A 16,917-nucleotide genomic window follows, 5' to 3' on the forward strand; every position below is an offset into this window, starting at 1 on the left:
GGCTCCCAACCCACCAAGAAAACCCCGGGCCCCCCCTTAGAGGAGGTGGTGGGAGCATGAGAAACACCCAAAGCCCGGCCACTTCCCATGTGCTGCCAGGGAGAGGGTGACGGTGTCGGCCCGGCCAGGCAGCCCCCTCTAGCACCTTCCAGAAGGATCCCCCCTCCATTCGCCTCGTTTAGGTGTCTCATGAGCCTGGCCCCAGGGAGGAGGGCTGCCAGGCCCTCCCTAAAAAGCAGGGAGCCGTGTGGGCGCAGAGAGCTGGGAAACACGGGAAACAGATGTGCGGACCGGCCCTGACAGGCGAGTGATGACAGACGCTCTCTGCAGGCCTCAGATGTCAGCGTGGAGAAAAGAAAGGGGCCTCAGCAGCAGCACCTGTTCCGGGCTCGGAGGCCACGCTCCAGGGGCTAGGCCCAGTGTCCCCGCAGTGAGGGGCCGGGGTGTGGTTAGGTAAACAGCTGCACGCTCCATTACCCAGAACGTTCCCCGGACGGATCCCTGGAAGAGGGCAGGACAGTCTGCCCGCCAACTGGCACACAAGGAAAGCCCATCGATCACGCAGCAGAGCTATTGGGGACGACCCGCAGCAGGAGGTCCCGGCCGACATCTTAACACCAGCACGATGCCGGGGGAACAGAGACAAAGGGTGGCACTTATCAGCAGGGCAGAGAACTGGGGGGAGGGGGACAGGATAGCGGAGCCCGCCGGTGGGGGCTTTCCCGGGCCTCTGGCCCGTGGAAGCTAACTCCCGCCTCTCAGCTGCTCCAGGGGCGGGGGAGGCATGTGCAGGGAAATTAGGACCATCTCCCCTCCAGGGCACTGCTACTGTCACGGCGGGTGCCCCAGAGGGGACAGAAAGGCAAGAGACAGCAGAGGTTGGAGCCCAGATGCCAGAGTCCGACTCTGGAGTCCAATGCCGTTCCTGCTGATACTATCTGCGCGACCTTGGGCAAATCGCTTGCCCTCTCTGGATTTGCTTTTCCTCTAAGAAATGGAGATGCTCACCTCCCTGCACAGGGCGCTGTGAGGATCCAATATGAGTGATAAAAGGGACGCAAGTGGCACGGTCTGAACACAGGGCGCATTCTGTAAAGCCATCATCATTGTTACCATATCCCCAGAGGCCATCTCTGGCAGCCTGGCCTGCTGTGCCCCCGAGCTCTGAACGGTGGAACCACCCAGCCTCCCCCAGCAGAAAGGTGGCGAGCAGAGGCTGCAACAGCATAGGAGCTGAGTGCCAACAAGAGACACAACCCCCAGGTACCAGCACCTCAGGGAGAGAGAACTGAATGAACGTGTCCTGAGTTCCTACCTCGCACCAGCCACTCCCACTGCAGACCTTCCAGAGGAAAGATCATCTCCACCTCTCAGGTGCAGCGAGAAGGGTAAGTCTTACCCAAGGTCACGCAGCCAGGTTTGGGTGAAGGCCGACCCAGGGTCTCTTCTGCGGCTTCACGGAGATGCCCGCGTGCTGGTGTTCCTCCTCAGGGAAGGGGTGCCGGGCCCCCGCGAGGGTGGGCTGCAGCCTGCCCCGCCCAGCCCCAACACTGCCAGACGCGGGCTCGGAGATCTGGGGACTCTGTACGGTACAGGGCGCCCTCCAGGAAGCAAGAAGTCTGGCTGGAGAGAAAAGCCACAAACACGATCCGAACAGAGGGTGTCGATGACACCTTCCTGTCTCCCTTTCTCTCTTGCTCCCTTTCTCCGTGTTCTTTCCTGGTGTTTAAGGCTGATTCACTAATGAATGAACGTGTACCAGGGAACAACTGAGGCATCACAGCAGGCGGTAGAGATGAGGTTCCAGAACATGCCGTTCCGGCTCAGTGGTTTCCCGGTGGCTACCTTCCAATGCCCCTAAGCCACTCCCCCTGAATCCTCAAACCACACACCAGAGACAGGCGGGACTCCAGAGCTGGCCCCGGCAGGGAGTCCCTGCTTTGTCTCCAGCCGCCGAGGCCAGCACTAGCTCGCCCCTCGTGCCCACCCTGGCGCCGGGGTTGTCCTGCTCTGTTTACGGCTCTGTGGGAAGTCGTGTTCTCTGCTGCTGCCGCCATGCCCTTCCCCCTGACACTGAAGGCGCTGCACTTGCCACCAGATCCCCAGCATCTGGAACAGTGCCTGGCTCAGAGTAGGCGCTCCATAAACATTTGTTAAATGAATGGGAGGGAGGAAGGAAGGGCAGGAGGCTGCATTTCCGGCTTTCTACTGATCATCAGTCAGGCTCTCCTCCAGGCAGAAGCTGATGCTCCTCCCGCCCTCTGGCTGTTGGAGCCTGGGAGCCACACTGCTGCCCTCCCCTGCCCCAGGCCCATGGCCTCACCACCCACCTGGATCACTGCCACGGCCCAGCCCTGGGTGGATCTCTTCCCCGCGCGTTCCAAGCCTTCTTTCAAGGACTTTTTATCTCTCCCCTGTGCCTCTGACTTCAAAACTGCCTCCTGTGCCTGACTCCAAGGCCTCCAGTTCACTGCAGCCTCAGTCCCCTTCATCCCCACTGGCTCTCCCATCTCCCCACCAGCCTTCGGGCCTCTCCTGCTGGACCCCCCACCCCTGAGCCGCCCCCCACCGCATCCTACCCATCTTCCAAGGCTACACCTCCAACAGGGGATGGATGGAGTGGGGCTCAGGGGTGGGAAGACCTGGGTTGAAGACCCACCTCAGCCACATCTACCGGCTGTGTGATAGTCACCAACGCTGTCTTGACTTCTCTGAGTCAATTTACTCAAACGAAAAATGGGAATAATAAGGCCTCAAAGCAGCAAACGAAATAACTTGCTTTAGAAATGATACAAAAGTGAGAAAGCCAGTCAGCCTTCCCAAACTCATGCTGACCCCTTCTGGGCAGACACCAGCTTGCGTTTCCATCCCCACGGGGCTACCCTCCACTGCCACCTTCCCAGCTGGACGGTTTCCTCCAGTTCCTACCCGTGAGGCCCACACTTGGCATCTCATCAACTCCTGATGAGTGAGCAAATCAACACAGGAAAACTCACCCCAGAGTGGATGTTCTGCAGAAAAGCACTCTGGCAAACCTAAGAGGAAGCGCTCTGACGCCTCTGTGTGCCACCATCCCCAAGCCTGAGATCCACAACCATCCTGCAGATGGAGAGCTCCGCAGACGATTGACCTGTATCCCAGAAAACCCTGCCCAACACATGGGGTGGATGGGAGGGTCCCACCATGTGCCGGGCACTTGACTACATGCTCAATCTGTTCGCATACTTGGCCCTCCAGGGGCAGGCGATCCCTATCTTCACTCCCCAGCCAACAGGACGAGCACAGGGAGGGTAAGACACGTCCATGCAGGTGCTCAGTGACCAAGAGACAGGGCAAGCCAGGTCTGTTCTGCTCCAAAGCCAGGCTCACCTCCCAGCTCCAGCCTTTCCAGAAGCTGGGCTTCTTCAGATACCCAGGAGCAAATCCACAGGCTAGACTGCCACAGGCGGCCAATGAGAAGTTCAGCATCTGCGGGGGGAGCGATCCGTGCATCCGTTTAGCGTGAGAGGCCCACCAAAGCCCCCAGTTACGTCTCTGCGGTCTGAAAGGGACATTGGCAGAGAGGGAAGCCTAGGCAGAGCATGAAGGCCCAGGGCAAGTACTGGAGGGCACTGGGAGGATGCATCCACTTTACAGATGCAACCACCGTCAATGAACCATGACCCAAGAAGCCCTGCAAGCGCGCAAGCGCACACGCGCACATGTAAGTGGGAGGCAGGACCAGGAGGCTCTCAAACGGATTGAACAATCATTCCTGAACAAGTTGGAGCCTCTCTTCCCCATCCACAGGGCCCTCTGCCGGCCCCTCGCCAGAGGCTCCCACTACAAGCCCCTGATTAAAACAAACCGGTCTAAGTGCTTCTAGCAGAGGTTAGGATTCGCGGCCCCCCACGGCCATCACGGTGATCCCAACTCACAAACACCTACTTCCCCAGACCCACTGGGGGCAGGCCCTGCTTTGGCCTTTGCAAAGCCAGATCCAAAATTAACTGAGCCCCAGTCTGGCTCCTCCTGGGCAGGCAGCGTGAAGGCAGGCGCCTTATAAACGGGGCGAACGCCAGCCCCACCACCCCCTCCGCCCTCCTCCTGCACAGCTGACTTGCAGAGAAGAAAGACTCTCTTCCCACCAGGGGGAAAGTCTGTTTAGGCCACTGTCCCCCGGGTCCCAAACCCCCACGTCTGAAAATCTGTTTCCATCTGCTGTGAAGCAACTAGAGAGTCTCAAAGGAAAAGTGTGAACTCGGGTGGAAAGCTGCAGGAGCTAAGCAGGGCCAGCGCTCCAGAGTGGAGGGGAACCGCCGCCTCTGCTGCCTTTCCAACCGGGTAAGCGCAGGGACCTCCCGGTGACCTGCACGGCTGGACTAATTACCAATGTTATCAGGCGGATGACAGACATGCCCCGAACTTCCTCTGTTTGACGGACTCCGCTGCAAACACACTCAAGTTCAGGCCCAAGCCTGCTGTTTTCAGCAGTGCCCTATTCTTCCACAAGACCACTCCTGGTCCCCTCAACTCCACGTGCCTCCCAGCTCAGCCAGGCCCACGCACTCCCCACGTGTCAGCCCGGTGACCCCGGGAGGGCACCTCCTACTGGAACGGATCGCAAAGAATCAGCACAACCTCCTCCCCAGCAGAGGAACAGAAAATAACAGGTCTTCCTTCCCTGCTTGAATCACAGAGGCTGAAGGGAAAACCGCCACTTACCTTCATCGCCGCTGCCACTGGGGAGCTCCAACCCACGGGACCCTGGCGGGCGAGCCCTGGGCCAGCACACACGAGGGTCCCACACTCCACACAGGCGCCGATGATCAGCTGCCGCCCATCGTCCACCAGCAGGCTGTGGCTGGCTCGGAGGGTGTAGAGAAACAAGGGTAGCCGGGCCACCCGCACGGCCTTCAGCCCAAGACACCGCTTCTTCTCCTGCTGGCAAAAGAAGCACACGAATGTCTCCACTTGGTACTGCCGAGACCAGGGGCTGACGGTGTGGTGGGCGCTGCGGGCCTCGTGCTGCAGCCACTGGCCCAGCAGGTCATGGTAACAGAGTATGCAGGTGGCCACCAGGCCGGTGGAGTCAGCAGGCCTGGCACGTGGGGCAGGCGGGTAAACAGTGAGGAACGGAAAGAAGGGCTCTTTCTCCCCCAGGCGGCTGGAGGGGTTCACGTTGAGCTGGAACTCCTTCCCAGGGCCCAGCTCAGCCCCACAGATGTAGCAGACAGACACCGGGCTGCCCTGGGCCGGTGCCGGCGGCTCGGAGAGAGCAGGGTCTGAGGCTGAGAAAGCCTGGTGATACCTGCCCAGGAAGCCCTGCACGGAGGTGATAAGCTCCTCGTTCTGGCAGGCCCGGTACAGGGCCCAGACGTCCTCCAGGACGCTGAAGCACTTGGGGCAGCTTCGGACTTCACAGCGCTTGTTGGGGCCCCGGGCGTTGGGGGGACAGGGCAGGAGGCTGAGGAAGGGGAAATGCATGGAGGCCCTGGCACTGCCATTGAGGATCCTGGAGGTCACTGCCCGGGCATCCTGGGTACAGTCCTCCCCGCAGAGGTAGCAGGCCTCTGGCAGGGCCCCAGCACGGGGGCCCTCTTCCCTGGGGAGCCTCCTGCCCTTGGAGGCCATGCCAGGGGCATGGCTGTTCAGGGGCACCACGTACAGCCGCTGTAGGACGGGCACGTTGGCCAGCTCGAAGCTCTGCCACTGTTGCATGAGCGAGGAGAAGCAGCAGGGGCACACCAGGGTGCTGCCGCCCTCGCTGATGGGCTGCGCCCCTGGAGGGGGGCTGTGCAGCCACAAGAAGGGGAAGAAGGGGGCCTGAGCCAGCTTTTCCTGCTTCTGCACGTGGATCTGGTGCTGCGAGGACGGGGCCAGAGCCGACCCACAAATGTAGCAGCAAAGGCCCTCTGGTGGCGCAGCCCTGCTCTCCAGGGAAGCCCAGGGGACACCGCCAGCGCGCTCCTTCTCTTTGAGGCCGAGGAGAGGCTGTTCCTTGCGGTCCTCTTCCTCACTGGTGATGTTGATGTCACTGTCCTCGGACATGCAGTAGCTCCCGCGGGTCTCCCCCAGCGGCCTGCTCTCAGGAGTCTTGGCGGCCCTGCCCGAAGGGACTCCTTTCATGCCGTCCGCGGAGGCCACTTGGACTGGAGGGCCTTGCCAAGGATCCTGAATGCCCCTCAAGACGCTGGCCCTGGCCTCGGGGACACAGTGCCTCCCCGCGGCCTTCCGTCTGCGCCTAACGCCGGTCTTGGACTCACCGTCCCCGCGCTGCTTCGAGGGGGCCCCCTCCTCCTCCACGTCGCCCTGTCCCAGAGGGGGTCCCGGCGCCGTGCTCCACTCCTGGCAGCGGCTTCCTCGAGGCCCGGGCCCCGGGGGGCCCCGCGCCACCGGCGCCCCGTCCTGGCGGGGACTGGCGGCGTCGCGCGCGGCCGGCTCGGTCTCAGAGAGGGGGTCGGTGTCCGACAGCTCCGACAGCTCCGAGTCCCGCGTCTCATCGCCCGCCGCGCCGCCCAGCGCGTAGGCGACGTTCCACTCGCGGGGGGCCCCGGCGGCCCCGCGGCGTCCGCCCGCGCCCGCGTCGCACTGGTGCGGCCGCTTGAGCCAGTACATGCGCTTGTCCACCGGCGTGCGGGCGCGCTCGAACGCGGCCCACTGCTCGCCCAGGAAGCAGCGGCACACGGCGCACACCAGCACGCAGCCGTCGGCCGGGCACAGCTCGCGCGCGCCGGGCGCCGGCTCCTGCTGCTGCAGGAACGGGAAGAAGGGCTGCGCCGCGGCCCCCGCGCCCGCCGCCGCCGCCGGCTGCTTCACCTGCAGCTTCAGCTCCTTGCCGCGTCCGATGCCGCCGCCGCAGATGAAGCAGGAGAGCGGCGCGCCGCCCCCGCCGCCGCCCGCCGCCGCCGCCCGCTCGCCCACGGCTGCCATGAGCCGCTGCTTGCGGGAGAGCGGCGCCGGCCGCCCGCTCATGGCCGCGCCGCGTCCGCCCGGCCCCGCGACCCGGGCCGCCCTCAGCGCCCGCCGCCGCCGCCGCGCCCAACTTGGGGCATGAGCGCGCCGCGAAGTTTGGCGGCGGGCGGCCGGCGCGGGCGCGGGCGCACGGCCGCTCTCAGGGGCGCCCCCCCGGCCTGCCGAGCCCCCGGCGGCGCCGCGGCGAGCGCGCCCGGAACGCAGCGGCGGCGGCGGCGGGCCCCGGGCGGCTGGAGCGGCGGCCGCATGTGCGAGCTCCGGCGCCTGCCAAAGCGTGGGGTCATTTAATTGGGGAGGAGGGGGGCGGGGCGGCGGGCGGCGCGGAGGGAGGCGGGGGAGGGGGCGGAGGGCGGGCGCGCGGCGGGCGGGGAATCCCTCCCTCGCGCTCCCGCCCGGCGCCCGGCGCCCCGCCCCCTCGGCCCTCCCTCCCCCGCGGCCAGAACTGCGCACAATGGCTCGCCTGCTCCTATCTATTTTGTGTCCAGCCGGGAGCCGCGCGCTGTGATTCATGGCCCCAATTAGGGGCTCTCTCCAGCGCGCCCGGCTCGGGCCGTCTGAAGGGTCTCCTCGGGGACCCGCGGAAACCCATCAGCGGCTGGAGCTGCTCTTTAAGTAAAGGGCAAGCAGGACGCGGGGGGAGCCCAATGAGGACGCGGCCGGCGCCCGAGAGAGAGACTGAGGGGGGGAGAGAGAGAGAGAGAGAGAGAGACCGAGGATCCCCGGAGGGACTCTCGGGAGGGGCAGCGCCCTGCTCATTCGGCTGGGGCTCCCCAGCCTCCTCCTCGTTTGAAAGGAGGGAGCACGTGAGGGTCATTTACAGCCCTGCGCAGCCCTGGGTTGGGGCACCTTTCAGGGCCCCGTGTGCTAATTTTGGAGACAGATGGAAGAGGAGCTGTCCTCTGTCTCCTGGAATGCGTCAGAGAAGGCACCATCAGGGGGAGAGGAATCCTCAACCTTCCACGCCTTTCCCCACCGCTGGCCGGGGGGGCCACCGCGCTCTCACCAGCAGCACAGGAAGGGTCCCCTGTGTGTCAGGGCTGTGTGTTCCAGAGCAAGTGACTCCACAACTCTGGTCCCTTTCTTCCTCTTAATAAATAGGAGCTCGGGCAGAGGGTGAACTGTGCCAACTGCTATTCTAAGCACTTTATATACATCAGCTCAGTTCCTGCTCCCAGGAACTCTGGGTCAAGTGCTGTGATCAGCCCATTTTACAGATGAGAAAGAAAAGCCACTGAGGGTCAAGTTTCTTTTCAGGTGTCATGGGCTGGGATTCAGCTCCAGGCACCCAGGCAGTGGACTCCAAAAGCCTCTGCTCTCAAGCCGCTCACTAGGCAGACACCTGGCCCATGTCACCCATCTGCTGATGGAAACTGTCCATGGCAGGGGACATGGCCAGGACCCCTCAGTCCTCCCCACTGCTCTGGCTCAGGCTGGGAGGCCTTGTGCAAATCCAGACCTTTCTGAGCCTCCATTTCCCATCTGTGAAAGACCACCTCTTCCAACTTCAAAAGTCTGTGAGTCTGACTTGTGAGCAATTGACAGCTAGCTATTAAGCCTGCCAGCTGGAACCCAGAGTGAGCCTGGGGACAAAGGTGCCAGGTGGGCCCCTCTGCCCTCTGGGGCATTGACATGTAAATAAAACTAGGCTTCCCCTGGGCATGGAGGAGGGCCATGCATTATAAATAAACGGAACAAGAGAAAAGGACCACCTCTTGGGAACCCTTGGTGCAGATTCGGGGGGTTACAGTCTAGGACTTAAAAAAATCATCATCATCATCATCACCACCACCACAAGAAATTCAGTACTGCAGGTCCTTATCCAGGCCCAGGAAAAAAGCTATGTCAGCAAAAACGGTCTGGAAGGAATGCTAGGGGGAGGGGCTCCCCCACTTCTGGCATTTTTCATATCTGGTGGCAGGAGGGGCCTGATCTGGAAACTTAAAGGGCTGGGGTCTGTTCATGGTGCCCTAGCACAACCCTCAAACCCCACACAGACCAAGAGGTTGCTGGTAAAACAAGGCCCGCTTAGGAAGTGCAGGTCCCGGCAGGGGGTGGGGGGGAGTAACACGTGAACCCTTGGAGGCCTGGCACATGCTTCCTCCCACCTCGAATGCCTCTGCAGGCCCTCCCTGCACCCCGACTCCTGTCCATCTCTAGGGTCTCGGCTGTAGTGTCCTCCCGGAAAGGCTTCCCTGACTTCTCTACCTCAGGTAGGTCCCCCTTCCATTCTCTGCCTCAGCTTGTTGGCTTAGGAATTTACCGTGGGTTTTATTTTTCTGTCAGCTGTTCCCTGCCTGGCTGACCAGAAGCCTGGGGACTCCCGCCCCCGGCAGGAACCAGGTCTGTCTTACTCACTGTGTATATCCAGGGCCCGTCTCAGGACCTGCGTCCCGTGCACTTGGGGCCCAATCCTGCTCCATCCCTCTCTCTCTGTGGCAGTCTTGGGCAAACCTCTTAGCTCCTCAAGCCTCAGTTTCCTGCTCTGTACAATGGGGTGGTGATCCTCACCAGATTTTTCTGTGCCAGTTGAGACCCTGGGTACAGAGGCCTGGCACGATGTAGGTGACAATGTGTGTGTTGCCTCCCCCCCCAACTTCTGGCTCTACCCAGTGGTTGACGAGGTTCTGCTACTGCCTGTTTGTACTTCAACGTGGGGGGGGGACCATGTGAGGGAGGAGGGCCATGGGGGTCAATGGGACAAAATGAGGGAGGTAGAGTTTTCTTGACTAAGCTGGTCTTTAAGCAGAACTTCCTGACAGTGTGCCGTGTGTGTGTGTGTGTGTGTGTGTGCGCGCACGCACACGCATGTGTGGGCGTGTGCATACATTTATGTTTGTGTGTGCATGTGTGTATGCAGCTGTTCGTGTGTGTGTCCTGATGTGTACGTGTGTGCATGCATACAGGTGCATATGTATGCGTGTGTTCATGACCCTGCCTGTGTGTGCATGTGTGCACATAAAGTGGACCCAGGGTGGGAGGGGAGAGGCATCCTGCTGGATGTTTTTGTTTTCCTCCATGACCAGTGACTCCGGAAAGTCCCCTGGCACACATCTCAGGAACCAGGAAGCAAGTGATCACAGATCAGAGCAGGAAGAAGGCAGGTGATGCTGCTTGGTCCTCTGTGAGTGGGGGCCAAGGGGTTGGGGCTGCTGGTACCCGCGTGACATTTACTAGCTGTGTGGCCCCGGTCTGCTCCTTAACCTCTCTGAGCCTCAGTTTCCCCATCTGCAAAGCAAGGATAACAAAATGACCCATCCCATAGGGCTGGGAGGCGGGTGAGCTGAGACCTGTGCCTTGCAGATGGCAACTCACCCAGTTTTTGCAACAAGCCTGTGGGGGAGGTTCTCATATACCCCTGGTCGACAGGTGAGGAGGCAAAGGCACGGGGCAGGGATGTGAAGGCCCCAGGTGGCACAGCTAGGTGGATCTGAGCTGGAATCCAGGCAGTGTGTGCCCGTTAACACCCTGGTTGGCCCCGGGGCCTGAGATGCCCGCAGGTTAGGGCAGGGATGGCCTCCGGCGCCCCAATCTCCTGCTCCTCACATGTGTTCCGAGCCCCTGACAGGGTCCTGGGTGGACACAGGACAGACGGCGCATGCACCATTGAGGCTCCATTGTATTAACTTCCCTTGAGAAGTGCGCCTCCCCACCCCGGCAGCCATCTCCCCGCTTCTGCTCTGAGCGCTCTCAGCGCAGGGCCCCCCTGCAGCTGGAGAGAGGGTGTCGGCTTCCCCCGAGGACACCCGCCTGCTCTCCCCATCTTCCTTCCTCGAGTTGGGTGTGGGGAGCTTGCAAGCAGCGACAGGTGCTCAGGGGCAGACCCGGCGCTGCGGACGGACCGTGAGAAAGCACCCCACCTCGGTTCTGCAGGAGACCAGAAGGCCGTCAGCATGGAACATCTGGGCACATCTCAGATTCGCGGCTTCCTGTGGGTTGTCTTGGCCCAGAAACCGCAGGAATCTGCCCTCACCCAGCTGGGGAGGCTGGTTTCCAGGCTCCGAGCACTTATCACACGTTATTTTGTGCATCTGCCTCTGGGCCTGCCTCTCCCCCTGGGGCAGAGCCCGACTGGCTTCCCCTGTGCTGTCCCACGGTGTCACAAGGCCAGGGACATGGTTGGGGCTCAATCTATGCTTGAACGTGGGATGCCAGAACCTCACTGAGCCTTCCAGGTTCCAGAATTGCCCGGCCACTCCGGCCAGCTTCCAGTCTCCCGCTCCCCCCAAGGGCCAGCGGTGGACGCCAAGTCCATCCTGGTGCCCCCAGCCTCCTCCCTTCCCAGTGGGTCATTGCTCTCCCTCCTCCCTAAAAACTGCACGTGTGCCTCGAGCTCCCCTTCCAGGACCATTTACCTCTGCAGGCTGGTCTGTCCTGCCTCTTGCTCAGGCTGCTTGTGCTGTGAGTTTGGCCTCTGGCTCGCTGGGGACCAGAAAAACAAAATTTATCATCTGGCTGCCCTATTTTTTTTTTCTTTCTTTCTTTCCTTTTTTCCCCCCCAAGAACGAAGCAAGCACTTCTCTACCATCCTCAGAAAGAGCTTTAAACATGGCAGGCCACTGGCAAAAAATGTCCTCCTTCTCAGAGGGAAGGAATGCAACCGTTAACAATAAAAAAAAAAAAAACCCTGGGATTTATGGGGGCCTCGGGCTTATGAGCCATTTCACACCCGTTAGCTCACATGACACAGCACTCTGGGGGCAAAGCAGAAATCATCGGCTCCATTTGAGAGACGGGGAAACCGAGGCCCAAAGGCACAGCTCCTGAGAACTGGGAAAAGCTCCCAGCCGCCGAGGCTGGTGAAATTTCCTTGCATTTTCTGTGTAAACCAGGCTAATCTGCTCAGTATAAACATGAAAAACGTATAGCATGTTTGGTGACCTTGTCTCAGCGTTCCTTCTTTTTCTAATAAAGGAGCTTCGGGGAGTGGAGGTGGGAGGAGGGCAGACTTCCCACCCTGGGGGCCTGAGACCCCGACACAGAAGCATTCTGTGTGCTGCAAATGCTTCGTTAAAAACACAACAGTGCTTGCATTACACATTTAAGGATCAGAGCATGGAGTACAGATCCTAAGACCAGAATCAGATGCCGCTAAAACCTTGCCTGGCTCCCATGAACCTGGAAAAAGAATCCAGAAGCGAACAGCCCAGCCCAGTCTCCCCTCCAGGTGATACCATTCCCCCGACCTCCTCCGCCTCAAAATCCGAGGCTACTGCCAGCAACTTCAGGGCCTCGTAAAACCCCTTTGATGAACGATCGCCAGGGTGGACCTGCCACTGGGGATGAGGGGACAAACACTCCACATAAATCTTGAGTGAACTCAAAGGCTCCCTGGCTGCTGGTTTCTAGCGGACCCTGATCTGCGGCACGAAATCACAACAATCATTTACGTGGTTAGCTGCCAGGCTTCCAAGCCAGGGAGGTTTCCTGGGATGGGAGGGGTGGAAACTAAAGTAGATGGTTGCTAACTTAAGGGTGCCTGGCATGCAATAGGCGCTCAATGGACAAACCGGCTCGTGTCCTCCAGCTTGCAATGGTAGTAAGCTAAGTTTTGCTGGATCCTGACGAAATGCCAGGTGCTCTGTTCAGAGCTGACGGCACAATCTAGTTTAGATTTCGTGACTGCCTAGAAAACAGGCGCTATTGTTACCTGATTTTATTGACACTGAGGAACGGGGAATGCGCGTCCCCAAGGTCACAGAGCTGGGAAGTGGCAGAGCTGGATTCAAACCCAGGCCGTCTGTCCTGACAGTCCTGCTCTAATCCACCCTGCTGTGTGCTCAGCTCCTGGTCTGCCGGCCAGCCTCCCCAAGCCTCTGCAATAAAGGCATCCTTGTCCCTCACCGGGTCCTGCCAGAGAGGCTAATGGCCAGGGCTTGCTGGACGCCTTCAAGTCCTGCCTATGGCTCCGCAAGTGGCCCCACCCCAGCCCCAGCTTCCTCGCCCTCAGGCCCTGGAACACTTGGGGGGCTGCGGCAGGTCCTCAGCGCTGGCTCACAGGGGGCAGGGGCTGGCAGCCAGCAGCAACGGATTCTTTCCAGCTGTTCCTCTGAGTCACCAAAGGATATTCCAAGCCCGCCTGCCAGCCCGCCTGCCCTGGTCTCTCACTTCTGTAGTTGCTTGGTGCTGGACTCATGATGGGGACAAAAAAATGGGACTGAAGTGTGTGTCTAGTACTAAACTGGGGTGTTGTTTTTAAAAACATTTCCCCGAAGTGTGACCTCCATGCTGAAAAGTGTGCCTCCCTGCATGGGGACAACCTGTGGGACTTCCACAAATTGAGCACCTCTGTGTTACCGGCACCCAGAAAAAAGCACGTCCAGCCTCCCAGAAGCCCCCCTTCTGGGGTACCCTCTGGGCACAGCCCCCCGCCAAGGGTAACGCCTTACAGCCAGAGCTCCAGGCATCCCGGCTTCGTGTTTTATTTTTCAGCACCTTTGTGGAGAGTCATTCACGTGCCACACAATCTACCGATTCAGCGGTGGACATTCAGCGGCCTCTAGTATATCTGCAGGTCTACATCACCACCCCCAAAAGGAACTCCATACCCTTTATCTGTCACCTCCCACCCCGCCCCCCGGCCCCTGGCAGCCCCTAATCTGCTGGGTCTCTGTGGATTTGCCTGTTCTGAACATTTCGTGGAAATGGAAATTGAGACGTGAGGTCCTTCATGCCTGGCTTCTTACCCTCAGCCTCAGCTTTTCGGGGTTCACCCAGGTGGTGGTGTGTATCAGTACACACTGTCTTTGTACTTTATATAAATAGAAGTATGTCATATGTCCCCTTTGAGTCTGGCTTTTGGCTCTGTATTATGTCTGTGAAGTTCTTCCCCATTGTTCCCCGTAGGAATACCCGATTCTCCTCCTTCTCCTCCTCCTTCTTGTTTTTTGCTAAGTAGTATTCCACTGGTGACTACGCCGTAACTTATTCATCCAGTCTGCTACTGATAAGCTTTGGGTAGATCCCGATTTCAGGCCGACGCGAATGGTGTTTCTCTGAACATTTTAGTCTGTGTCTTTTGTTGGAAACACATAATGTGTTTCTGTTGGACAGATAATAGGAGTGGGATTGCTGGTCCCCGGGGAGGCATATGGTCGGTGTCCATACATAGTGAGACGTTGGAAACCACGTTCGTGGGGGCTCATGGAATACCCAGGGCTCCCTGATTCCCGACCCCTGCTCTCAGCTTCCCACTCGCCAGTCCAGCCCTGTGTGTTGTCTCCTTGCAGGGCCCCCCCTCCCTGCCCAACAGCCTCCATGAAGCCCACACGGGCTGCAAAGGAAAAGGGCCCGGTGGTGGGTGTTTTCCTTGGGTTGTGCGAGCACGCGTGGTTTCTCTGCCCTGGCTCTGAAACTGTATTCCTTTCACAGGCCAGAAATACTTAGGCATGGCTTGCTCTAAAAGGGGAAACACATTTTAAAATTCCAATCTGCCCAGGTCTTAGAATGATTTAGAACATTCCAGCTGTCGAGAGGACGGCGCTCACCAGGAACAGTGACTTACAGTCCTGACTCCACTCCCTCCTGGATTCAAAGCATATTTCCGGGGGGTGGGGGTGGGGCTGGGTTCGACAATATGCAGGGTCCAAGCCTACGGACAGAGGGATGGTGCACGAAGGACCTGTACGCACTTGGACTGGGGAGATCTCAGATCCTAAATCAGCCATCCTCCATTCTAAATCTGTGTCCATCATCCCATTAAATCCTTTCAATTGACTCCATGAAGTAGGGACACAAGTGTCATTTCCACTTCATAGATGAGGAGTGTGAGGCGCAGAGAGGCTAACCTACTTGCCCAAGATCACACAGCATCCAAGGGACAGAGCTGAAATTCGAACCCAGGATGGCTGGCTCCAGAGCCCAGCTTTCAAGCACTGCACTACATTGCCAGTGGATTTCAACATCTGGATGGGAATCCCAGCCCTGCACATACTCTCCGCGTGGCCCTGGGCAGGTGACTGACCTCCCGAGCTGCATTTCCTGAGTGCACCTGCATGTGAGGAATAACCACACCTGCTTCCCCGAGTCACCGTGGGGCAATGGGGACCCCACTGACGACACAAGTGCCCCCCCCTGCCCTGTGGTAGGCAGTGAACCAGTGTCTACTCCTCCCCCTATGCTCCCTGAAGTGGCTCCTGCCTTGGAGAAGTGGATGCTCATACTTCTAAAGTATGCTCTCGGAAAGATGAGACTTTGGACCTTCTCCAGCCCATCCCCTTTATTTAACAGGTGGAGGGGCCAAAGGCCCAGGGCAGCCCCTGCTTGTCTCAGGTCCCGGGAACACAGAGTTTCGAGGGGAACTCTCAGCCGATCGCACTTCCACTCCTTCGGGACATGAGGGTTTCTGGTTTTGAGGCCAAGGTGCCCTCGCCTCGTCATTCAAGTAGGCCTTCTTGACTCCATGTCTTTCTCAGGACCCCAAAGCTTGGCTCCCGGGATGACCAGCTCCGGCCTTTAGAGAGAAGCAGACAGAGCAGGTCTGACACTCTGGGTGGTCTCCTGGGGCTCCAGGCTTGCCCCCTGAGGTCTGTGGGGCGGGGGCCCGCCGGAGGCTGGGAGTCAGGCCGGGGTGTCCCGTTGCAACTGGCTGGGCACCCTGACGCGCCTTCCAGAAAGACTATCTCCCAGCGGGGCCACCCGCGACCCTGCACGGCCATTAATATTTATCAGACCTGAAAGCCGATCCCTTGGAGAAGGGAGAGAGGCCATGAACAGGTGCCGTGGTGGCTGGCACCCCAGCCCGGACTGCAGGCAGCTGGGGGGGGGGGGCTTCGTGGAGGGCAAGGGGGCGGACGAGGCAGGCTGAGCAGGAGGTCCCTTCCGGGGCAAAGGTCTCAAAGGATGGCAAGCGCATGATCAAGGAAGCAGACACGTCATTATAAGAAGTGGGAGCTTTCCTGCTGTTGTGGGTGTGTGAGGCCAGAGGGTGGGGAGGAGTCCGAGGCCTCCTGTCCGCTTCCCCCTGCGGGGGCACCTCACATCTGCCCTCCACGAAGGAACTCTCGTGGGCTTTTCAAAAGTGCAAATCTGGTTGTGGCCTTCCTCCTACTTAAAATCCTCCTCAGGTTTCAATAGCTCTCGGGGCGGGGGCAGGGGGGACGGGGATCAAACCCCCTGTTGGCTGGGACCTGCCCGCATCTCCGGGAGCCCCCAGGACTCTACTTGGCCCCTTGTGCCCTCCGGGTGCTTTGGCCTTTCTAAGAGGTACCATGCACTTTGCTTCACGGGGCCTTTGCACGTGATTCTCGGTGGCCTGGAACGCGCTTGCCTCCCCTCTGTGCCATTAATTCCTGCCTGTGCCAGACGTAAGCCATTCCTCACCCTTCCGCTCTGCAGGCAGGCCCAGCAGACTCCATGTCTCAGCTTCCCTCACCTTGTGACCACCCCCTAGGTTCAGCCAACAGGAGCACCGGAGGGAGACAGAAGGGCAGGCGGAGGGAGAAGCCAGGTATTTCTTCCTGTCTCTCTTCTCTCCTCTCTCCCCTTCCGTCTCTCCTCTCTGCTTCAGGGAGTGTCTCCCAGAAATGGCCCTGTTTCCTCCGTGGCCCCAGCAACAGCCCTAGCAACACTCCTCTCTGTCCCTACGGCCTGGGGTGGGTGACAGCGGCTTCCCGCAGCTCCTCATGTCCTGTTGTTCCTGCCACTGTGTTATCAATTCTGGGACCAGGTCCCTTTGAGTCCCTCTCTTGAGCCACCTGAGGTAGATGGCCTTGTGGCACATGGTTCACCTTTGGGCTCCTGAGGGAGGGTCTAGACCTCGCTGGTACCCTCGCTGGTCCCAGGCCTGGCTCAGGAACCTCTGGGACAGGCTGGGTGATTTCTGTTCCTTCTGGGCACTCGCTGCTGTTTGCAATTACGAATTCATGAGTGTGGTTATTGGATTAACATCTGTCCCCCCCCAAATTTGCAAGGTCCATGAGGGTCAGGGCCAGACGCGTTTGTGCTCAACACTGTATCTCCAGCTCC

At 59.7% G+C, this 16,917-nt stretch overlaps 1 protein-coding gene across 4 annotated transcripts in view; it reads right to left on the reverse strand.

Moving 5' to 3' along the window:
• The window catches only part of GSE1 (Gse1 coiled-coil protein), a 408,420-nt gene extending 401,250 nt beyond the window's left edge, over positions 1-7,170 (reverse strand). For 2 of the 4 annotated variants that reach the window (XM_045772840.2, XM_045772842.2), the window contains exon 1: positions 4,705-7,170. In XM_045772840.2, the coding sequence (XP_045628796.2) occupies positions 4,705-6,954 (2,250 nt within the window). In that variant the 5' untranslated portion in view covers positions 6,955-7,170. The remainder of the gene's footprint in view (positions 1-4,704) is intronic. The other 2 variants (XM_045772843.2, XM_045772839.2) reach the window with 1 other exon arrangement.
• Between the last annotated feature and the right edge of the window lie 9,747 nt (positions 7,171-16,917).

The sequence above is a fragment of the Ursus americanus genome, chromosome 21, assembly GCF_024610735.1.
Source record: "Ursus americanus isolate L20-20 chromosome 21, mUrsAme1.1.p, whole genome shotgun sequence".
Lineage (NCBI taxonomy): Eukaryota > Metazoa > Chordata > Mammalia > Carnivora > Ursidae > Ursus > Ursus americanus.